General features: G+C 34.9%; 3 protein-coding genes across 6 annotated transcripts; 1 reads left to right on the top strand and 2 right to left on the bottom strand.

Annotated features, from left to right (window-relative positions):
- Window positions 1-969: 969 nt before the first annotated feature.
- LOC112516541 (malate dehydrogenase, mitochondrial) lies at window positions 970-5,738 on the bottom strand. The gene is made up of 7 exons (XM_025123631.1): window positions 5,434-5,738; window positions 4,716-4,889; window positions 4,401-4,569; window positions 4,244-4,305; window positions 4,025-4,149; window positions 2,584-2,701; window positions 970-1,394 (listed from the first exon to the last, which is right to left on the bottom strand). The coding sequence occupies exons 1-7, from the start codon at window positions 5,686-5,688 to the stop codon at window positions 1,254-1,256; spliced, it is 1,044 nt and encodes a 347-aa protein (XP_024979399.1). The 5' UTR covers window positions 5,689-5,738; the 3' UTR covers window positions 970-1,253.
- A 6,596-nt stretch (window positions 5,739-12,334) lies between these two features.
- Window positions 12,335-17,410, top strand: LOC112517343 (protein trichome birefringence-like 31). The gene is made up of 5 exons (XM_025124743.1): window positions 12,335-12,705; window positions 14,084-14,255; window positions 15,713-15,912; window positions 16,099-16,245; window positions 17,006-17,410. Exons 1-5 carry the CDS (start codon window positions 12,335-12,337, stop codon window positions 17,379-17,381), a joined length of 1,266 nt encoding a protein of 421 aa, XP_024980511.1. The 3' UTR covers window positions 17,382-17,410.
- Window positions 17,411-18,113: 703 nt separating this feature from the next.
- Window positions 18,114-22,712, bottom strand: LOC112517124 (UBP1-associated protein 2C-like). 4 transcript variants are annotated; one of them, XM_025124458.1, is made up of 4 exons: window positions 21,250-22,712; window positions 19,675-19,731; window positions 18,284-18,344; window positions 18,171-18,193 (listed from the first exon to the last, which is right to left on the bottom strand). In XM_025124458.1, the coding sequence occupies exon 1, from the start codon at window positions 22,691-22,693 to the stop codon at window positions 21,326-21,328; it is 1,368 nt and encodes a 455-aa protein (XP_024980226.1). In that variant the 5' UTR covers window positions 22,694-22,712; the 3' UTR covers window positions 18,171-18,193; window positions 18,284-18,344; window positions 19,675-19,731; window positions 21,250-21,325. The 4 variants fall into 4 exon arrangements, with proteins under 4 accessions (XP_024980224.1, XP_024980223.1, XP_024980226.1 ...); XM_025124456.1 differs by having other exon boundaries at window positions 18,114-18,344; XM_025124457.1 differs by having other exon boundaries at window positions 18,181-18,193; window positions 18,284-19,731.
- Window positions 22,713-22,942: the final 230 nt, after the last annotated feature.

The following is a 22,942-nucleotide window of genomic DNA, read 5'->3' as shown; positions in this document are numbered from 1 at the left end:
TAAAATAAGGGTGAAACACACATGTTCCACTTTGTTCCGTCAAACATGGGGCAGTGATACTTGTTCTAGGGCGGCTTGCACATATATTGACCTACTTCTTATATACATATATGAAATTGGCATGTTTTGTTCTGTTAACTGGTGGTATCAACTTTGTTATGCATCAGCAAATGGTGGATGGTCCAACGGTATCCATGTTATTGGTAGATTCAAACCTTACGTTACCCTCCCCATCATCCCAATCCATCTTACCGGCGGCACTAGGTCATTATGGGGCATAGTGGTTTCCGGATTTGAACCTGAGACCTTATTGTGAAAACTTCACCCTTTTCTGCCGGTGTGTTTTCCCATTTGTAACTAGAATCGTAAGATGGCTTCTTTGCAAGGTTATATAAGCGGTAGGTAAGTCGACTTTAAAGAAATAGAATCGAGGACTTCACATAAACGGTTATACAGACTATTTGGAATTTTGATGTCAGATATCAAATTCAATTCCATTTCAAATCCTACAAACCAAAGATTCCAATTCCAAATCTAAATCCCTCAAAATCATTCTATTAAATCCAACGTCTCCTTACAATCTAGGGGTGAAATGTATGTAGATCTGCCCTCTATTACCTTCTTATTAATTGATTATTACAAAACAATGCTTTTAACACATTTTAAAACATTATTACATAAAAATCCTACGAAATCCCGTAAAATACCAATCACCCCATGGGATTTCAAAATCCTATGTTTGTAGGATTTCAAATCCAGGAAATCCTTCAAACCAAACATGGGATTGTAATAGAATTCAATTCCTAATCCAATCCCACAAACCAAAGGGGACCTAAAAACATGCTCTAATGCTATATCGGGGTCTTGTCTACGTACATTTTTCCTAGAACCTACCAATAACCTCTTTTTAGATTAGAATCAAAATCAGGTCTACGCACATCCCAGCCTACTTATGAACGAGACATGTTGGCACTGTAACTTAAAAGGCACCATTTAAATTTAATCACTAGATTAAAAATAGTCATTTAGACAAGAATGAAAATGCTGAGAGAATAGAACAATCTAACACTCTGTTTTTGGTTGAGCAGAGCAAGGCAAGGCAAGGATTCTGCTTCCCTCTTTATTAGTAATTGCCTAGCGTGTGCCGCCTGAACAACACTCGAAAAAGAGTACAACATAAGTTTAATCAAAATATGCAAAACTGTGACGGTGTTTCTTTTACTCAATTACGATGATAAGCGGAAGGGAGTGTTTTAATTCTGGTTGGCAAACTTGATTCCCTTCTCGATAGATGATTTTAGCTCCGGCATAAGGGCTTCCAAACCTTGTTTCTCGTAATCCGAAAGTGAGCCAAGTCCTAGGACTTCTTCTACACCATTTTTGCCCAGTCTTACCTGTATCAGATGTATATGCACTTATTAGAGTCTAAAACTTCCCACTTACAAGAGAACGATACTTCTTCCGTCCCAAAATAAGGGTCTGTTTGTTAGCAGTTTAACGAGCTTGATGGAACTCACAGCATACTCGGTCAGCTATACATGACTGTTTGGTAGTGGCTTAATGTTATAGAAATTGGCTTATTCAATAAGCTTCTAGGTGGGAGCTTTATGCAGAAAGCCAAGAAAATACCAAACCTGTCCCTCCCAATTAAAAGACACACTCCTTCCATCTATGAAAAAACTCTTCCAAACAAAAACCTTCCCAATCTATATAGACAGCTTTATCCAATTGTTAACATCTTCATTTTTTTCAATTCCTTTTTGTTTTGTCTTGTTCACAATCGATTGCTTCAGAACGCCACTAAAGATAGTCTTCGGGCATGACATTAGAGAGCATATAGTACCATATGTAAAATAGAGCTTAGGGGGTGTTTGATCTTGGTTTAATGAACTTAAAGTTTAATTTGTTTAGTTATGCAGATGTGTTTGATTATGGCTTAATGCTAAATACATGGCTTAATTCATTAAGCCAACTAATCTTTTCCAAAAATACTCTCTTCTTTCGCTTTTTGGTTCTTCCATTTATGCAAATCCATTTCCCTATCTTCACTTATTAAATTTTGATCTGTAATGTGTTGTTGAGGGCTAAAACCGTAATTTATGTCACTCAGACCCTCTATGCAGCAAAAAAACAACGATTTATCTTACTTCATACAAACAACTTAATCACTATAGCCAACTTAATGCATATATAGCTTGATAGAAGAAAAAAATCACACAACCGACTGGACAGGTCCTCCAAGATGTTTCAATCATAGGCCTTTTTCATCTTTCACTCTAGTTTGGTTGTTTTGGGAAATCACCCTACTAAGTGAAAAGCACTTGATGTGTGACTTTATGTTGTTCATAGAACTATGTGTTTATTCAACAAGGAGAAGCAAAAAAAAGCAAGTAAAAACGAAGATACTTGGGCTCGACATCTTTTCAAGCTTCTCAATGATATTCATGCAAGGTCAATTACGGAGTGTCTAAAGTTCAAAAATGGCTATAGAAAATGAAGGGATTTGCTGAGAGGGTGAAATAGCAAATTAACCTAGCAATATAAGGTAGGGCTCAAGAGAAATAAGAGTAATAGTGGAAGTACCTTTGATGCAAAGAAAGGTAGTTCAGTTACGTTTGATTGCACAAATGAGCATTCCACAACATCTGGGACCCCATTAAGTCCTTTCAAACAAGCATCAGCAAATATTGCTCCAGCATAACTGCACAAAGATAAATGAAAATCAACACTTTCTACAAGTCAGGACTGTCGACTGCTTTCTGAACTGAGGCTAAGAGAGAGCAGGACGATATAACATACAATTTATTTACCTCGATACACACACACACACATAACATACAAATACAGTTAAAAAGATTTTATTGAACATGTCATCTGCTTGATGGCAGCTTTAAAGGCTCAACAGCCTTCACATGCTACATTGACATAAACCAAGCAGAGCAAAAAGACAATGGCAATACATGAAGGCGAGGCCGACAATAGGTTGAAACCTGATTGCTTATCAGACGAACCAACCATTGCTTTATCTATGATTTAGGGCAACCGGATTTTTAGCTTTATATCCTGTATTTTAGCTTCCGGTCTGATAAGCAAACTACTCATGTGTTTTACAAAGTAACCCAAACAGGAAGCATAAATACAGGATACCAGAAAGCAGCAATTATCGTCCATATGTGACGGGGGACACTTTTTATCATATATATAGACACACACACTATTATACTTGCAAAATGCAACATCTACCGGGTTTTCCATTCTTGATGTATTTCTTATGGGTCCACATAACAACAGTAGAAACACATTGCAAGTTTTGCAGATATCCATAACATTTTTCAAAATTACACAACTTACCTACTATGTCCATCGTCCATTTCTAAGTCTAGAACAAATTTAAGAACATTTTATTCGAAAAAAAGACATCATAGATCTAAGAAAACAATTATGTATCCACCCTTTTAGGGGCATCAACATTTATCATAAGGTAAAGATTTCAATTAGCACTCTTTATGGGACAAATAAAAATTGCAAAACAAATTCTCTAGTGGAAGGAATATCACCACTCAATATTTCTTTGACAATAAGCATTGAAGCAACTAGTAGGGTTTACTTCTCTGTGACAAGATCATGTTCCAATCATGGAAACTACCTCTACACAAAAATGCAAGGGAAAAACTAAACCACGAAGACTTCCCTCACAGAACCAAGGAACCCATTTTTTGTAAGACAAGTATAATATACAAAACCTGAATATGTCTACTAAAGACAGATATAGCATAAACCATATGCATCTGTTGAATGTGGATATCAGATGTGAACTAATTTCTGTATATTGGTTATGAATTGGGAAGCACCCATTCGGCACACCATCCCCTGACCATATTGTAGCTTACTGCAATTATTATTTGCCAATTCACACTGAATCAAGTTACCATATTTTATTCTAATACAAACATAGAGCTCAACTGATATCTACAATAGCAGCAGTATCTGGACAGCAGAAATGATTATATCATTTAGGACTTACGCCATTGAAAGTGTAGCAGAACCCTTTCCAGCCTTTGCCTCCACAACCTCCGTTCCACCATCTTGAGTTCGTTTTGTTAGAGCAACTATTTCTTCATCTGATAAGTTGTTTGCTTGTGGTGTAGCCTGCATTTAGAAGCACTCATCAGTACCATTCACAAACTATTATTGATATAATACTTTTATGCAACCAGATGCATACAAAAAAACAAAGTAATACCTGAGAAAACAAGGGAAGAATGGTGACACCAGCATGGCCACCAACAACAGGCACGTTGACACCTGGAGCATATGAATACCAAATGAAATTATTTAGACCTTGAGAAAAACAAAGTGCCCTTTCAACTAAACAAGAATTAGGATGCAGGAAATCATACCAGCAACTGGAACTTTGGCCTTTCCAGCATAGAAAGTTTTTGCCCTGACAACGTCAAGTGTGGTAACACCGAACAGCCTTTTCTCATCATAGGTACCCGCTTTCTTGAAGACTTCAGAAGCAATGGGCACGGTTGAATTGACAGGGTTGCTGATCATATTAACCAGTGCCTGATGATCATGAATATAAGGTGGGATCAGATAATATCAACACAAAATATCAAGGAATATTACATATTCAAAACTGAAACACAAAATAAAATTCATAGCTCGAGTTATTCTATGAATTGCACAATTAAGGTAGGCATGGTACTCACATGAGGGCAGTACTTGGCAATAGCTGTGCACAGACCCTTAACAATGCCAGCATTGATGTTGAAAAGATCATCACGTGTCATGCCTGGCTTCCTTGGTACACCGGCAGGAATGATGACAACATCAGCTCCTTCCAATGCCTTTCCCAGGTTTTCTTCACCCATGAACCCAACCACCTATGTAACAGGACAGCAATGCATTTCTATGTCAAAAAATCAAGCTTAGTTATCACATACATTAGACTTCAGTAAGGTACTGCTTGGGAGCATGGAATCCTCAAGATCAGTTATAAACTCTGTAACAGATTCCGATTCCAGTTTCAAGTAATACGAAATTGAAGTTCCAGAACACCGCCATACAGTTATACACTTATAAGTAAACTAATAACCGTTAGTACCAATGTCTATAAATTAAATAAAAACAAAAAAATTGTTTTAAAGCTTAGCAACCACAGATCGCTAAAAACATTGTGGCATAAACAAGGAGATACTGTTGTAATCATTTTTAAAAGAACCTCAACTAAACTGAACCACGAGCAATTTGAACAAAAAATTAACAATCAGAACACGATAGATCAAAAACCGTAGAAGTAAGATGTGAACCAAATCAACACGAACAACGGTAGAAAACTACTAAAATACAAGAAATCGCATACAACTATCACAATTATAAATGAATGGTAGAGAATAAAAGGCGATGTGAGTTAATTAGGGATAAAACCTCAGATCTGGTGTTGATGTGGCTGACATCAGCAGCGACACCGGGAGTTCCGGCGATATCGTATAGAGAGAGACTAGATACGAGAGGGTTTAATTTCATGAGGAGTGCAAGCGGCTGTCCAATACCGCCGGCGGCGCCCAAAACGGCGACTTTACGCTCGGGAGCAGACTCAGACGAGTAACTCCGTCGGAGTAAAGTAGATGATGAAGATTTCTGAAGGGAAGAATGGATCGATCTCAACATAGCCGTCCTCATTGTTGTTCTCCGCGTGCTGGTTCAGAGAGAGAGAGAGAGTGTGTGTGTGTTAACGACGATGTGATGGAGAAATGAACCACCACTGTTCCTTTTAAAAGAGTAAGGCAGTTGCATAGAGTGACAATAATGGTCCCTGTTCTATTCTATACCTTCATTTTTCGTCCTTTAACAAGACAAAATGATATTTTTGGTGATTAAATGAAAGTTCTTATCATGTTTAAACCATACAACTAACCGAATACATACGAGAGTTAGGTTCCAGTAAGAATGGAAGTTATGATGAAGGGTGAGAAGAGATCTCCATCCTTGTATCACTCCTAATTGAAGATCAACACTAATGCAATGCACTGAGATGCATCAGATCAATTTTCGTGATAAACGCAATTCATAGGGTTACTTAAGATACAATTGATGCCCGACGTATGTTTATCATCTCATCATCATTTCCTTCCAACCCCTGTCTCCTAGAAATCTCATCCTTATCTCCAACCAAGAAACCTTCAACCAAACAACGTCTTGATTTATCAAGCAACTTTGATCTGCTAATGATTGATTATTCATCTGTTTTTCGTCTTCCTTGATGAAGGTTTCACATTCCTTGTACTAGATGTTTGATTATTCATTTGTTTTTGTTTTTTTTTTTTTTTTTTGTCTTTTTCTAACTCCAGTAGCTCTTTCCCCTTCATTCAAACTCGAACTCTGACATTTACTATGATTCATAATGCTCCTTCTCCCTGGTGCTAATCATTATAAATTTTCTCATAATCTAAGTGTATGTTTTCTTCATTCACATTGCATACTCTGTTAGAGTGAGTTCAATCTAATCTTCCCTCCATTGTATTACAGCAAAAACTCCACTATTTCGTGAATGATTTCTCTGATGCGTTAGTGACTAGAGCTACGAGTTCCTTCTGCACGAGTTTGAGTAGTGGGATGTTGGATGTTCGATCTTCACCTCCTATCTGATGTTTTACAATGATTTTTTTTATCTTCAAGTATAAACAATGCAATGAAAGTACCTATTCCCATTTCCCACCATTTTCATTCTCGTTCACAGTTATTTAAAAAAAAACTAAAAGCCCATTTCGACTTTTCACCCCTAAATCAGTGTTCTTTAGAGGTCACTGATTCGAGTCCTACAAGACCTTCTGGGATTTTATTGACTGTTCTCTAGGACCCTTGAGATTAGTTTAGGTGCACGTAAGTTGACCCAAAACTGTTGAACTAAAAATTGTAAACTGAAAGGACCAAATTGTAACAAATTTAATTATAAGTGACCAAAACATTTCTCAAATAGCAAAGGCAGGCCGGTCGATATGCATTGTGATTCCCCTATCTCTACTTTCACTACATTGGCTTCTATTTTTCCCTAATTTATTTTATTATAATTTTTAAAAATGACGTTTTTATTTTTATTTATTATTTTTATCTCTCAAGTATTTAATTTCAATGTTTTTTATAATAAAAAATCTTCGTCCCATTGTATTTATTTTTGGGAATTTCTTCAAATTTAATGAATTTCAAAACGAATTATAATATAAATTATATTAATAGAATATTTATAAAATATTATTTATCTCTTTTACACATTTAATTTCAAAGATTTCGGGGGTGTTTGAGATTGGTTATAAAAATAACTTATTGACTTATTTCGGTGTGGCACCGGTAATAAACACTTTTAAATGTTTGGATAAACAACTTATACCGGTAAGCGGTGACAAACTGATAATAAAAAGTTTTTGAAAAAGTTAAACTCTCATGACTTATAGTAAGTTGATAAGTGTTTTTGTAGAAAATCATAAGTTGTTTCAAATAAGCAATCACAAACACCCCCTTATTGGTATGAAGAATAAAAAATAATTTATTTTTCGTATATAAAAAGTCAACTCAAATTTTCTATTTTAATTTACCTATTTTAAATAATTTGTTAAAAATATTTTTATTTTTAAAAATATTAAAAACATATTTTAGGATATTACCAAAAATCCACCATTTAAGAAAACTTTATCTTGTGTTCACCAACCATCCATTTTTTGTGATGGGAATGGAAATATATATAAGTTTTATTTCTTTTAATTTTTTGAAAAATTAAATCAATACGTTCTTTTTTACTTCCAATCAAACACCCTTTTAAATTCGTCATCTCTCGCCACTTTTTTGTATTTATTTCGTTGTGACATATAAAACAAACCCATATACAAGTTTCGAAGAGTGAACTCAAATCGTTTATAACTTCGATAGCAATAATTTTGCAAGTTAAAGGATTGTTTGACAATTGTTGAATGGTTTGGTGCAGAATGATTAAGTGGTCAAAATGATTAAGAGGCTCTCGTGATGTAGTGCAAAATGAAATATAATTGTTTGGTAATTGTGTACAATGAAATTAGGGCTCTTAATGGTTAAGGGAGATCCATGATACAAAAATCATTCAGAAGGTTTTAGAACCATTAAGAGACAGACTTTTTTTTTCCCTAAACAAGATTCATCTCTTAACGATTCAGAGGTTGCCTCTTAATGAAACTATTAAGAGGCAGACAAACAACCCATAAGGTGGATTTTGTATGCTTCGATTTGGCTATTTGTTGCATTCTGATTTGGGTAAGTGGGATAACAATATTTCAGAAAACCATCATCTCCTGTTATGATTCCATTTACCGACATCCAACTACGCGTGTTCGAGTGGGTGTCGAGATGTCTTAGAAAGGGTTACATTTAGTGGGAATTGTGGATTAATAATCTATTCTCACCTTCCCTTAACGGGTAATATTTGTTGTCGGCTTTTTTCAGTCGTTAATCTCTTTCAAGGTACTCATTTTCAAAACTTGTTAAAAAATGTTGTAGAAAAAAAAATTAAAGTAGCGATGGAAGGACAAAAATTCTCTTCATTTTAATTCATGCTTTATAATAGTCGATACAGTATTTTACTATATCGTATAGCAAATTAAATACATAATTTATTTTTTGAACCGAAAATAAAATAAACAAACAGTTATTTCACAAAATTGATTTCACTTTTTAGCTATTTTAAGATTTTTTTTCCTCAGATAAAGTTTTGATTTAGGGGGTGCTTGGGATTGCTTATTTAAAACAACTTATGTTTTTTTGTAAAAGTGTTTATTAACTTATGTGGTATCAAATTGGAGTTTTGTAAAAAGTGTTTGGATTAGCTTACAGCGGTACCAAACTGCAATAAGCTGATAAGTTGTTTTTTAGTGTTTGACAAATTTTGCTTATATCTGTAAAATGACCAAAAAGGACATAGAGAAGATTGATGTTGTTATATGGAGAAGGGAGAAGATTGAGATCGATGTTATCTGGAGGAAAAAAGATAGGTATAAAGAGTAATAAGGTTAAAATGGTAAACTGGTAATAAGCAGTTTTTCATAAGTCAGGACGGATTAACTTATCAAAAACTGCTTATTACCGGTTTGGCACCGGTATAAGCAGTTTTCTTTTTTCTTATCCAAACACTAGGTATTAGCTTATCAACGGTGTCAGACTGAAATAAGTCAATAAACAGATAAAATAAGCAATCCCAAACGAAATTACACCTTTCATCTTTATAATTAGTTATTTAATTTACTTTATATACGTTAATTTTTTCATTTTTCATTATTTATTACATTGACACATATAATCACATATTAACAAAAATACATAAAAATACGTTTATTTTATCAAAAGCATCCCCATTATAATCAACTCGTCAATATGTTCAAAATGAGCTCAATATTAAATATTTTTGGATATAATCTAATATTGTTAAATATTAAAAATCTTACGAATTATTTAATTTTCAATACTTGCATTTTATACCCTTATAGTTATAGATTATGTATGTTAATATAATAAATGTAAAATAAAAAAGATAAATCTAATATTTAATATTTTTGAATTTAATCTTATATTATTAAATATTATAAAACTTACGAACTATTTTAGTAATTACATTTTATACTCTTATAATTACAAATTAAATAAATAACAATAAGGGTAGAAAATTTAAGTTTTAAAAATGATCCGTACGTCTTTATGATATTTAATAATATAAGATTAAATCCAAAAATATTCAATATTAGACTTATTTTGAACGTATTGACAAGATGATTATAAGAGTCTAATTTATAAAAAGAGAAACATATTTTTTTATGTATTTTAGTTAATATACGATTATGTGTGTTAATATAATAAAAATAAAAAATAAAAAATAAAAAAAATAAGAAATATAAAATAAATTAAACAACTAACTATAAGATGTAAAATGTAAATTTTCTTCGTTTTTCATGGTTCAAGTTTTTTTCATGTGTAAATTACCTTTTTAAATTACTTATCTTTTTTTTTACCTGAAAACAAATTTTACGTAAAGTTTTATCGTAAACTTTGGCTATTTAAGAAATACTAGAAGGGTATTCGTTGAATGCATGAGACACATTTCCATTTCAATGTTTCGTTTTATTTTTCATCCATGTCGATATAATACGATTTTATGTGGTTTTGAGAAAGCGATAATGTTTTTATTTTTGAATAAATATAAATTTGAAAATATCATATAAAATTTGCAAAAAACATATCAATATTAATATCAAATTAACTAATTAAAAGTTCTTGTTTGTTTATTTTTTTAATTCAAAATTTTTACTATAATTTAATTTAACGTAACAAAGTAACTTAATTTAGGTTTAATAATATTTTTTTATAAGAATAATAATTAAATATTCTGTTAAAACTCAACAATTATCCTAATTATATTTTAGATTTTTTATATTTTAAAATGAGATGTTTATTCTCTATTTGATTATGTTTATCCACAATTAGTTACACGAATTCAAAGATAAAGCTTTAATAAGTTGTATTTATGTAAAATTTACTTGTAATGTTAAATTTTAAGTAATATACATCAATAAACAGTACTTTATGCATAAAAAAAGTTTTTAAGAGTTTTTGTCAAATATTTTATAATATAGTATATATAATTTCTAAAATGGTTAAAAAGTGAAATCAATTTTGTGAAATGATTATTTGAATAAATTAAATACATAATTTAATTTTTAAATCGAAAATAAAAATAAAGTAACGGAGGATGTATGGCCACGAAACCATCAAAGGTCCATTCATTAGAGCTTTTCGTATTAATGTATTCATATTTATATAATTATATGTTTGTTTACGGGAGATAAAATTAATTCAAAGTGTGAAAAATATTGTCCATGTCCATATTTTTCAGTAGTGTGTAAAAAGTCAACCGATCTAATTTAAACCAATCGATTTAATTAGAATCGACTGACGATAATCGGATATTCGGTTGTAATTGGATCAGATCCAAAATTTCAGCATTCAATTTGAATCGGTTGGTTATTGAATGACAATTCAGAATCCAATAAAATCGAACGGATCTAATCCAATTATCATCCAACTACCATTCAATTAACCACTATATAAAATTATTAATAATGTACAATAGTTCTTTTAGTTATATTTATATGTAGTGTTTTTAATAACCTTAAAAAAATATATGAATAATTGGTTAAAACAGTGGATTAATTGGTATAAAATCCAAATGGATGGAACCAATCGGATTCAATCATCTATTGATGGATCAAATCCACCTAAATCTATTGGATTTCAACTACGAATGATGATTTGTCCCGACCCGGTGGGGAACACGACTCACTCGACCCGAACGGGGACGGAAATTCCCCACTAAAACGGGTCCCGGGGCCAGGGCTGGGGATCCCCGGTAGACTCAAACGGGGGCCGGGGCCTGTTACTTAAACCGGGGTTGGGGCCGAGGATCACCGGTAAACTCAAACTGGTGGATATTTTTCATGAGGTTTGACTAGCATTTGACCGGGGACGGAATATTAATCCCCATACCCGTCGAAGATCGGGACCGGGAGATGTTACTAAAAATCGGGGCCAAGAGTTGTTACTAAAAACTAGGCCGTGGATTACAAAACCCCATTCGCATTCCTAATTTTAAATAAAAAAATTATGTAGTTTTAAAATTTTATTTTACACATTTTCTATATTTTTTATGTCATTATTAATGTTTAATAAATTACTTAACCCGAATATAAAAACCATACGAAAATAATATTTTGTGGACAATAAAATAAAAATTAAAGAACATCAAATAAATAAATAAAATTTAAAAATCGAACAACTTTTGAAGGAGACGCATTTGACGTTTCAGAAGAGAATTATGTTTTGTTTTGAGGTTATATTGGTAATTACAGGTATGTTCCACTTTGTTCCAGCTTTTTCCATGGGATAGAGGTGGAACATTCATGTTCCATTTTGTTCAACTCTGTTGCTGTATGTTTCACATAAAAGTCCAACCAAACATGAAACAATGATCATTGTTCAGATCTATCATGTACTGTACAATGTACCAAACGCACCCTAATTGACGACGACAATGGTGGTCAACGATATTGATCAATTAATTTCTTCAAATTCCGTGAGAATCCGTACATAAAAAAAACCCTCATTAACACCTACAAACACCAGACTTGAAGCCTTACTACTTACCAACCTGTTGTTGCATTAGGTTGGCATCTCTTGCTTGCAACCCAAATCAACTCAATTGAGACCCTCACTATAAACACCAAAATACCCTTCATCTACTTCACCCACCACCCTCAAAATGACAACTTTACCCTCCGTAGTCGATCGCCGGAATCAATATCTCTTCCCGGCGGCACTCGCTTCCCTTCTATTCATCGGCTCTCTACGAATTCTCCTCGATAATTTGAAGAACAGCCAGCACACGCGCTCTTTTTTCCGCCCACCGACGGACAGATATCGACCGCCCATTCTCGTTTCCGATGACGAAACCATTGAAGATGGTTGCAACATATTTGAAGGCAAATGGGTTTGGGACAATGAGTCACATCCACTCTATACAGAACAAAGTTGCCCTCTTTTGGTCAAACAAGTGACCTGCCAGAAAAATGGGAGGCCTGATTCATCGTATCAGAATTGGAGATGGCAACCAAATGCATGCAATTTACCAAGGTAATTAAAACTCCAACCTACTATATATATATATATATATATATATATATATATATATATATATAGAGGTGGAGGTTCAAACGAGAACACTCCATGTATGTATATATATAAAATATATAGAGAGGGGAAGGATCCTGCGAGACAGGGGCGGACCCAGAATTTTTTTCTAAATGGTGGCACCATTTGACTAAGAAAATGACACTAACATAATTCGAACTTGAGTTGAAATGGAATAAAAGCTTTGCAAACCAACTGTACCAAATAAAACGTGTTCTCATTGTAATTTCAAAATACATATGGTGGCACACATCAACTTATATGGTTGCACCTATCACGAACCTAATTTTTTTTACCCTTCAACGGAGAAATAATACGGTGGCACGTGCCACCGTATGCCCTATAGTAGGTCCGTCCATGATGCGAGAAGTTAAACATTTCACAAGAAGGCGAGAAGTTTCAATATCATATATGATTACACTCATTTGGGTGTGTTTATGTGTTGTCATTGCAACGTGTGTTTAATCATATATGATTAAGCTTGTGTATCATGTGTGTAATCATATATGATGTTGAAACTTCTCGTCTTCTCGCAAAATGTTGAAGGTGCCCATATATATATATATATATATATATATATAGTGCAACAAGTACTGAGACATACTTTTCACCTTTGATGAGCGACTACAACAAAGATTGGGTTTATAGGATGCCAACAATTTTTAGATATTCCAATAGATCGTTTTTAGGCATGTTAACAAGATTTTTACGACATTTTTAATACAAAACGTCATATTAGTTGTTTTATAGAACCCAATGTCATATCTAAATGTGTTGTAATAAGTTTATGGAAGCTTTGGGTGTTTTAACAAGTTTTTTATAACATTTTTTCTATAAAATGTGGTATTAGTTGTTTCATAGGACCTTTTTGAGAAATGTCTTATGAACGCATCTTTTTACGTGACATTTGTTTTTATAAGACACTTTTTAGTTTTCAAACAATGTTATATAAAATAGCTAATGACATTTTCTAATAAAAATGTCCTCAAAAACTTGTTACGACATCCAAAAACATCTTATAAACTTATTACAAAGCCTTTAGATAAAACGCTTTCTTCTTTGGACATATATAAACCAAGTATTACAAATCACTCCATCGGGACGCTTAGACATTTTTGGCATATTAATATATTATAAAGTATTTTTGTTGTTAGTGAGTTTTGAACCTTTGGTTTCTTTGGAAACTGTCGTACGTACGGATAACCCAATAACCCAGGTACCGTTGAGCCAACGACACTTTGATAAGTCGAACCCATTTTCGTTCCGACTTCTTTTCTTCTTTCATGTTCATAACAAAGGTGTGTATTTATGGATTTGGTAGGTTTAATGCTTTGAAATTGTTGGAGATGTTGAGGGACAAAAGACTCATGTTTGTAGGGGACTCGGTACAAAGAAGCATGTTCGACTCGATGGTCTGTTTGGTCCAATCCGTAATTCCCGAAGGCAAAAAATCTCTACGAAAAGTCCCTCCGAGAAAGATTTTCAGAGCCGAGGTAATTTGAAAAACTAGCCTCGTTATTTATCCATCTACGACAGATTCACGAAAACGGGAAAAATGGAGGCTTTGAGGATTTTCGACAAGTTATTTGTTCTAACAGATTCTTCAAAATGGAAAAAGTATGAGAGAGTAAATTTTTTTCCAAATTTAGAGAACTCTCCAAAAATGACCACCATGAGGAAAATAAAATTTTATTATATTTTCAGCAAGAGGAAACATTGAAATTAAATATTTTAATAATATAATTAATATTGTAATATTTAAAATATAAAAACATGACTTTTTTTTAGATTTTGAATTTTGATTTTTCATTTTGAACCGACCGATACAGATTGGTATAGTTGTTCGTTATGCAATTTTAGACATGGATGAAGGCCTACATCTGCCACAACAAAAATCGACTTTGTAGTACAGTAAAATATGTTTAATGGGCTGTTTACCAAACGTGTACTTGGGTAAGTGAACACCAAGTCATATTACCTTATCGGATGAATATGATTAGGACCAATGATCCTACCCGGTAAGAACGAGACAAGAACCAAGAGTCTTACCCGGTAAGAGAGGGCGGCGACTTTTGCCATGGTAAGATCTTACCGAGTAAATTGTTGCATACAATACCATTTTGGTGGACAAAAATCTAACCTGATAAGTAAATAATAGTGTTAAATTTTACCGATAAACGTTTACCGGGTAAGTGTTTGGTAAATAGTCCCTTAAATGTTCTATTAACTATTTCATGGCATTTAAATTATAATACTTAACAATTGTACATTCTATATAAATGCGTTATAACATGTATTTGTGCATTCTAACAAAAAAATTAGAACAATTTTAAAATAAAATGTCTTACTAATTTTTTTATAAGACATTTTTTTAGAAATGTCTTATGAATGAATCTTTTATAGGACACTTGTTTTTACATGACATTTTTCCAAATTCAAAAGTCTCCAAAAAAACTTGTTAGGACGCCCAGAAGTATCTTAGGGTTGTTTGTCATGCATAGATAAAGTTGTCTTTGTTGATTAATCTATCTGTATAAATTGAGATTGTTGGGAGGGTTTTTTCCATGGATGAAAGATAATGTGTTTTTTAATTGGGAGACGTTGGTTTGAAAAAACTTGGTTTTCTGTATAAAGTTTCACACAAGAACTTACTGAATAAGTCACTTTCTATACCATTAAGTCACTACCAAACAATATGTTTAGTTGAACGAATAAGTTATAAGTCCCATTAAGCTACTAACAGACATATCCTTAGTAACATACGGTAACACTTTACATAAAGATGCATATTTTTTGGTCAAATAAACTTAAGTCCTATAAATTAGCCTATTAAGAAATTTTAGATACATTTGGCGTCCTATAAGAACGATTTTGTCATAATTGCCCTATTTTTCCTTTAATTCCTCCTCGACTTCGAGTTACTGATCCCCCCCCCCACCTCGGATGTTAGGAATATAATGCATCTATCGAGTTCTACTGGGCTCCTTTCTTGGTCGAGTCTATTTCAGATCATGCAACGAAGCACACAGTTATGAAACGGTTAGTCAGGCTCGATTCCATATCTAATCACAGCAAACAATGGGAAGGAGTTGATATATTGGTGTACGAAAGCTATGTATGGTGGATGTACAAACCCACGATCAACGCCACGTTAGTTCACCATCTTTGACACTAATTTCCAAATACATCTAAATGTCTTAATAAACTGCTTTTATGACTTAAATTTATAGACACATTTATGTAGAATACATAATTCTTTGGTCCCGTAAACACAAATTCTGTAAGCAGTTTATCAGAATATTTAGACATATTTGACGTCTCAAAGGTACATTCCAGGTATGGGAATGTTGAAAATGTTGAGGAGTACAACGTGACCACAGCCTACAGAATAGCAATGGAAACTTGGGCAAATTGGATAGAAACCAGCATCAAATCTCATACTCAAAAGGTCTTTTTCATGACCATGTCTCCAACACATTTGTGGTGAGTAATTTACCATAATACCCTTTGACAATCTATATTAGTCTTTATTCTTTCCATTTGTTTGCTCATATTCTTTACAAGTCGGGGGTCTTTAGGGAAATAGTCAAGGGCCGATTCAAGATTTCTATCGAACGATGCATCTATAAGGTTGGATCAAAGGCCTGTCAAGTCGTCTGTTGTGTTTTTAGCCAAATTCTATCATTTTGAGGGATTTTTTAAAAACTGGTTGATTTAGGCGGTCTGTGGACTTTTGTTGCTCTCCTCGGCGCTTTCAAACTAATAGGTTTTATGTTACGTCAATTTGAACTTCTGTGTTCAATTGAGACCTTATAATGCAATCACATTCTCTGGTCCAATTGCCAATTTTGTTTTTGTATCCTTGATTTATCCACTAAGTCAGTTTGGTAAGACTTCTTCGGTTTTTTGTTTGATTTCGAGAGACTTTTTCAATTTTATAGTTGATTTCCAGGGCCTTTTCGATTTTTTGATTGATGTTTTTTGTATTTTCTATTATCCTGAAGCACCCCTTAAAGTTTAGTTTGTGCACCATTTATACCCAAAAAAAAAAACTTGAGCAGGTGCACAGACCCCACTTGAGCCTTCATAAGTCCGCTCTTGGAAACAACCGAATTACCCTATTGGGGAAGAAATATCGTCTACGTACATCTCACCCTCTTCAGACCTGATTTCGAGTGGGATTTACCGAGTCACTTTTTTCTGTTCAATTGACAATGAAAACGGTAAAATCCGACAATTGCAGGAGCTGGGAATGGAAGAGTGGAGACAACGGGAATTGTTTCGGTGAGTCAGAACTGATACAACGGCCGTATTTTGGAACGGGTTCAAATCTAGATATTATGGGCATAGTGAAAGACGTTCTAGGACGATTGCGAGTTAATGTGAGATTACTCAACATTACCCAGTTGTCAGAATACAGAAAAGACGGTCACACATCGGTTTATGGCGAACGAAAAGGAAAACTCTTGACGAAAGAGCAAAAATCAGATCCGAAAAACTACGCTGATTGCATTCATTGGTGTTTACCTGGAGTTCCCGACACATGGAATGAAATTTTATACGGAGTTTTGTTACAGGACTATCGTGTTTTTAGATATCATCGAACACAAGATAGTTGATTCATGTATTTCTATTTCAGAAATACAACTGAACAAAGTATGGTTTAGTTCCTATTCAATGTAATGAAGATTTTTTCCATACTATTTTGTACCCATTTTGACTGATAACCTTACGACCTTGTAACATTTATGTGTTATCAAATGTTAAAAGATCAACAGATTAATGGTAAAAACATGTAAAAAGATAAAAACTATTGAAAGATTGGAGAAAAAAATTGTTACACAAAATATGGACCAAGACAAACGTCGTTGCACTTGAGTTCTAATAAAAACTCATGACTGGACAAGAATCTATGTTCCACGGTGGACGTTCTTGTAAAAACCCAAAAAAAACCCTCCATTGTGGATGCTCTAATAATATAAATTCATTGGAAAATATAAATAAAATTAACTTTGCTTCTAGAACTGATGGAGAAACTTATCGAAACAAGGTCTATGGAACCGAACCAAGACTCGAGCCTTACGCAACCTTGAGCTACACAAGTCATGGACCAAGCCGAACCTAGCCTCAACTTGAATCAGCTGACATAGGCCCTTACCGTTGGCTCTTTGTGGTTGACCAATGATACTGTTAGAGTTTCACATCAGCCATATTTTGACCCTTTCTTCTATATATATGTTGAAACACCTCCATTGTCAAACCTTTTAAGATTAATAGGATTCCACATATTCTCACAAACAGTGTTGCAAAAGCAAGATTTAACTTTAAATCAGCGAACAAACTCGCTCATTATATGGAAACATGATAACAACATGAAGTCATGTGAACACGAAACAAGCGAACACGGTATATCTTACTGGAGAATAAGGTCCTAAAGGTATGACATACACAAATAAATACTTGAATCGTGTTGATCATAGGTCAAACATCATGGTTACCAAAAAAAAAGAACAACGCTCACCGGAAGGAATTGCAGCCACCAATATGAAGTCGGATTTTCTCCAATTACTACGTCAAACGGTCTGCAACTGGCGTACATCTGAAAAAGTTCGACATCCAAAAGAAAAAAAACCGAACACACAAGTACAAAAAAATTGAAATCCCTCCTTACCATGAGGGACTACGACAAAACCAGAGAGTCAAATAACCAGAAACAATAAGACTTGATTCAAAGATTGGTTTTAATTCCCATTTAACTTAATAGACATTGTCAAAAAAGACCGACCAACAACCAAACAGATGGTCATAAAACAAACGAACTCAGAATATCCCACACGGATGTACGAGAAGCCAATGAACTAAAGATCCTTAATGCAGAAATGGACTTCTCTATAAACACTTCAGTTCTTACATGGCATGCGTTAAAAGCTGCAATTTTCATTAATGATGAGGGGTCTTTTCTCTAGAGAGAAGTTATCGGTTTTCCTTTTCCTCTTTCTTCTACTCAGTATATCCCACCCGCAGATATAGGGCCTAGACCTTACCTCCGTCCCAAGAAACACAGAGGCGGTTTCCAAGAAAGGCTATATGTTTATTATTTGGCACAAAAAAACACAACCCGTCAAGCGATATAACAGCTGATTGCAAGTAAAACAGGCAGAAAAAATATTTCTTGAAAATATAGTGTTTTAATAAACACCAATATGCCAGAAAGCAAGCAGAAGGCTATGCTGAATGGTATTGAACGAGCTTTACAACCCTTGGGTTGTGAGTTCAAATCTTTGCAGAGAAATGGGTGGGTGAGTTAATCTCCTGTTCCAATATAATCAAACTTTCATACTCTTACATGGAGATCTACTTAACATTGTACTTAAACATCGTCCTCTTGATCAGTTTATATGGTCGTTTACAGTAAGACTAAAGCAGGAAGAGCATTACAAACAGAATTTCAACGCATTAAACTTGTCTCTCTTGATATCTAAGGGTGTGTATGATACACAGACGGTACTGTACAGGATTGGATGGAACTGGACAGACGAGAGTTAGATTGGCGGGTGAAAGAATTGTGGAAGGTTTTAGGGTTTCAATTCGATAAGGGTAGTTTAGTGATTTACCATTCTTCTCTCATTTCCCTTACTTTTGATCCACCTATTTTGGTGGGACAAAAAAATGCATGTTTGTCCCACTCAATCTCATCCTGTGATAGTCTACTATCTCGCTAAACAAGGGACAAGTTTTTTTTTTTATTCTGTCATGTCCCATTCTGTCCATTTATGAGTAGCATTGTCCAAACGGAGTGCCAAATTAACCCTTTTTGGTACCCTCGAGTGTCAACATGTATAAATGAAAATAATTAGACTATGAATACAATTAGACTTCACATTTAGAGCCACTAAAGAAAGAAAGCCATACCCAAGCTACCATTATGCCGATTTGGTACCCATTCCAATGGCCAAGAACTTCAATCACCTAAGCACAAAGCAAACTTATATATATAGACTATCATCAGCCTCATTCACAAAATATTAGAAACAACAATGAGAGGAGACGATTTCCAATGGCACATCGAGTACCATAAAGATAAAATCACAGCTATATAGCAAATCAAAACAACAGAAGATGATATATATATAGAGAGAGAGAGAGAGAGAGGGAGGGAGGTTCGGGGGAAAAACCCCAAACAATGAAAAATTGAGGAACACCCTAATAAATGTTCATTTGTACGGTATACATGTGCATATAAGTAATTGAAGATATTTCCTGGTTTCTATGCACGGGTACATATTATGCACATGTGGATACCGTACAAATGAGTGGTTACTAAAGTGTTCCTTAGTTTTTTATTTTTTTGCGGTTTTCCCCTGAACTTGACCCTATATATATACAGGGTAAATTGCATGAAAAAATAACGTACTTTAACTTGATTCCTATTTTGGGTAACGTACTTTCAAAACTTTCATTTTGGTATCTAAGATGTAAAGTTTTAAACATTTAAGTACCCGGTTAACCCAGTGAATACTACTTTTAGACTAAAAAAAAGACTAATTTTAGATTAATAAAAATCCACGTCACTGACTAGGTCAACAAATAATACCGAGTTGGATACCACATCAGTATGATAACCGGTAAATACTTCAACCAGTTACCCGGGTACTTAAATGTTTAAAACTTTACATCTTAGGTACCAAAATGGAAGTTTTGAAAGTACGTTACCCAAAATAGGAATCAAGTTAAAGTACGTTACTTTTTCATGCAATTTGCCCATATATACATATACATATAAATAAATAAATATATATATATATATATATATATATATATGTATAGGGTTGGGTTGGGTTCCGGTGAGAAGGAGAGTTAAGGTGAGAAGCGTAAGAATGGACCTCCACCCTTGGATGCACATTAGGATGAGATGCACAAGATCAATCTCCATATCAAGCGCAATTCATGGGTGGGTTTGAGATCAAAGGTGATTAAGGGTCCGGATCCCTACTTACGCTTCTCACCTTAACTCTCATTCTCACACGATCAATAGTAAAAAGCCACTACTCGATGATTACCACTATGAATCCATAGAAAAGCATGTATTAATACATAGGTATATATTTGTGTTCAAAAGGGCTACATGGTAAATCATTCACCAACACCAATAATACTAGCCTAACCAAAAGAAAAGCCACTAATCACCACCAAGAACTGATGAATAACCCTGAATAATCATGAATATCAAGCATTTTCATAATTCAGGATATCATGCATTTTCGCCGATAATATCATGTATTTACGTTATGAACAATTTCCATCTCAATATATCTATCATGCCATTTATCATGAATAATGCATGATTCATCATGAATATTTGGTTTCCAGGATCTCAAAATATTTATGGTTCTCATTTTATCCTGCCCCTATATATATAAACACACGTGTGCGTATATGTAAATGTATATACATGTTATATTGGAATATGCAAGAGCAAGAAAATACCTTAATTATAACTTATAGAAGGCCCCTGATATGACCCTCCAGTTGGAACCCTGGTGATAGATGACATCCCAGATTTCTACTGCTGTTGGCTTTGGTAGGCAGAACCAGATGACAAACTATAATGTGCACTCTCAGGATAACCTCCAGAACTCATTCTGACCGAACCCGGTGGCAAACCATAAAGGGATCTCTGGCCTGAACCACCAAAACCACTGCCACCACCTCCTACCCCTGCCCCTCCACCATAACTTACACCAACGCCACCACCACCGCCACCTAAACCAGAACTAAACCCACCACTGCCACCTCCCAAGGAATTCGGTGCTTGACTCCCATTCGTTGATAACCCTGGACCACCACCATTGCTACCAAATGAAGACAACCCTGCTCCACCACCCAAATTCGAATTCAGGGGATGCTGTGAATGACTCAAAGGTGGAACTTGTCCACCACCACCACCATAAACAGAAATACCACCAGGTCCTGCTAATCCTAATCCACCCAAATTTCCACCATAGATGCCGCCAGGTCCGCCACCAAACTGTGATGCATATGAACCCTGCATTGAACTTTGCTGGTTCAAATTCACCCTTATTACTTCTGGCTTAACCCTATCACCTGATCCTTGAACTTGAGCAGACGCCACAGCTGCTGCTGGTGGTGCTGCCATCCCACCGGAATTCCCTCTCTTGTTATCATTAGCAAGTTTACAATTCAACTGATGCCCATCAATAGTCTTGACTGGATCAACCAACGAAGCCCTAGCTCCATCCACATTCTTATAAATAAAAAGGGCAAAACCCCTAGACTTACCTGTAATCTTATCAAACCCTAATGGTCCTTCCTCCATTTCACCATACGATGAAAAATGAGCCAGCAACCTCTCTCCAGGCATATCATACGGCACATTTCCAACATAAATCTTCCTTGATGATACATCTAGGGTTTGCAAATTCGCCGTGACACTGGCTCCATTGGTAAATCCAGCAGAAGCAAGCTGAGTAACAGTCATTCTCCCATCAATTTTCTTGCTGGGCTCCTTTAACGCCATTAACGCCCCATCTATATGCCTATACGTAACAAATCCGTAACCCTTACTCTTTCCCGTCACTTTATCGAGAATCACAATCGCCTCTTCTAGATCGCCGTAAGTAGCAAACAGAGATCGGAGTTTTTCGCTGGTTGTTTCCCAGCCAAGGCCGCGTATAAATAGCTTACGTTGGGTGGGATCACGGTCGGCGATTGATCGGACGGCGTCAAGGACGTCCGGGTGACGGAGGGAAGCCGTTAGAACGATTTGGGATAGTTGTTCGTGAGTGAAAGGTTCAATGACTTTACGGAGGTCGTCGTGGGAGAGTGTGGTGATGGTGGTGGTGGTAGCCGCCGAATCAGGTGGAAATACGACGCCATTTTCTTCGAGCTTTCGCTTCTTCGCGAGGTCCATTGACGAGTTATCGGAGAGATTCATTCAGGAATCGAAACCCTAGCGAGAGTGTAGCAGACTAAGGGGCTGTTTGGCAGTTGCTGAATGGTTTAGTGCAGAATAGTTAAGAGGTCAAAATGGTTAAGAGGGTCAGAATGATTAAGTAGAGAATGAAATAATGTTGTTTGGTAATTGTTCTCTGAATAATAGTAAATTACCATTTTAACCCTTATCCAACAAAAACCCATCTCCCTTCGGCTTCCATTAATC

Source organism: Cynara cardunculus (assembly GCF_001531365.2).
Source record: "Cynara cardunculus var. scolymus isolate 2C chromosome LG 8, CcrdV1, whole genome shotgun sequence".
NCBI lineage: Eukaryota > Viridiplantae > Streptophyta > Magnoliopsida > Asterales > Asteraceae > Cynara > Cynara cardunculus.
Note: the sequence above shows the minus strand (reverse complement) of the source record. Positions and strands in the feature narration are given on the sequence as shown.

Excerpts from the sequence above, each read along its gene's own strand:
- LOC112516541 (XM_025123631.1), bottom strand. The coding sequence starts at position 5,688 with ATGAGGACGGCTATGTTGAGATCGATCCATTCTTCCCTTCAGAAATCT. Across the intron at positions 4,890-5,433 it reads ACATCAACACCAGATCTGAG|GTGGTTGGGTTCATGGGTGA; the intron begins GTTTTATCCCTA and ends CCTGTTACATAG. Across the intron at positions 4,570-4,715 it reads TTGCCAAGTACTGCCCTCAT|GCACTGGTTAATATGATCAG; the intron begins GTGAGTACCATG and ends CATGATCATCAG.
- LOC112517343 (XM_025124743.1), top strand. The coding sequence starts at position 12,335 with ATGACAACTTTACCCTCCGTAGTCGATCGCCGGAATCAATATCTCTTC. Across the intron at positions 12,706-14,083 it reads AATGCATGCAATTTACCAAG|GTTTAATGCTTTGAAATTGT; the intron begins GTAATTAAAACT and ends TGGATTTGGTAG. Across the intron at positions 15,913-16,098 it reads AAACCCACGATCAACGCCAC|GTATGGGAATGTTGAAAATG; the intron begins GTTAGTTCACCA and ends GGTACATTCCAG.
- LOC112517124 (XM_025124455.1), bottom strand. The coding sequence starts at position 22,693 with ATGGACCTCGCGAAGAAGCGAAAGCTCGAAGAAAATGGCGTCGTATTT.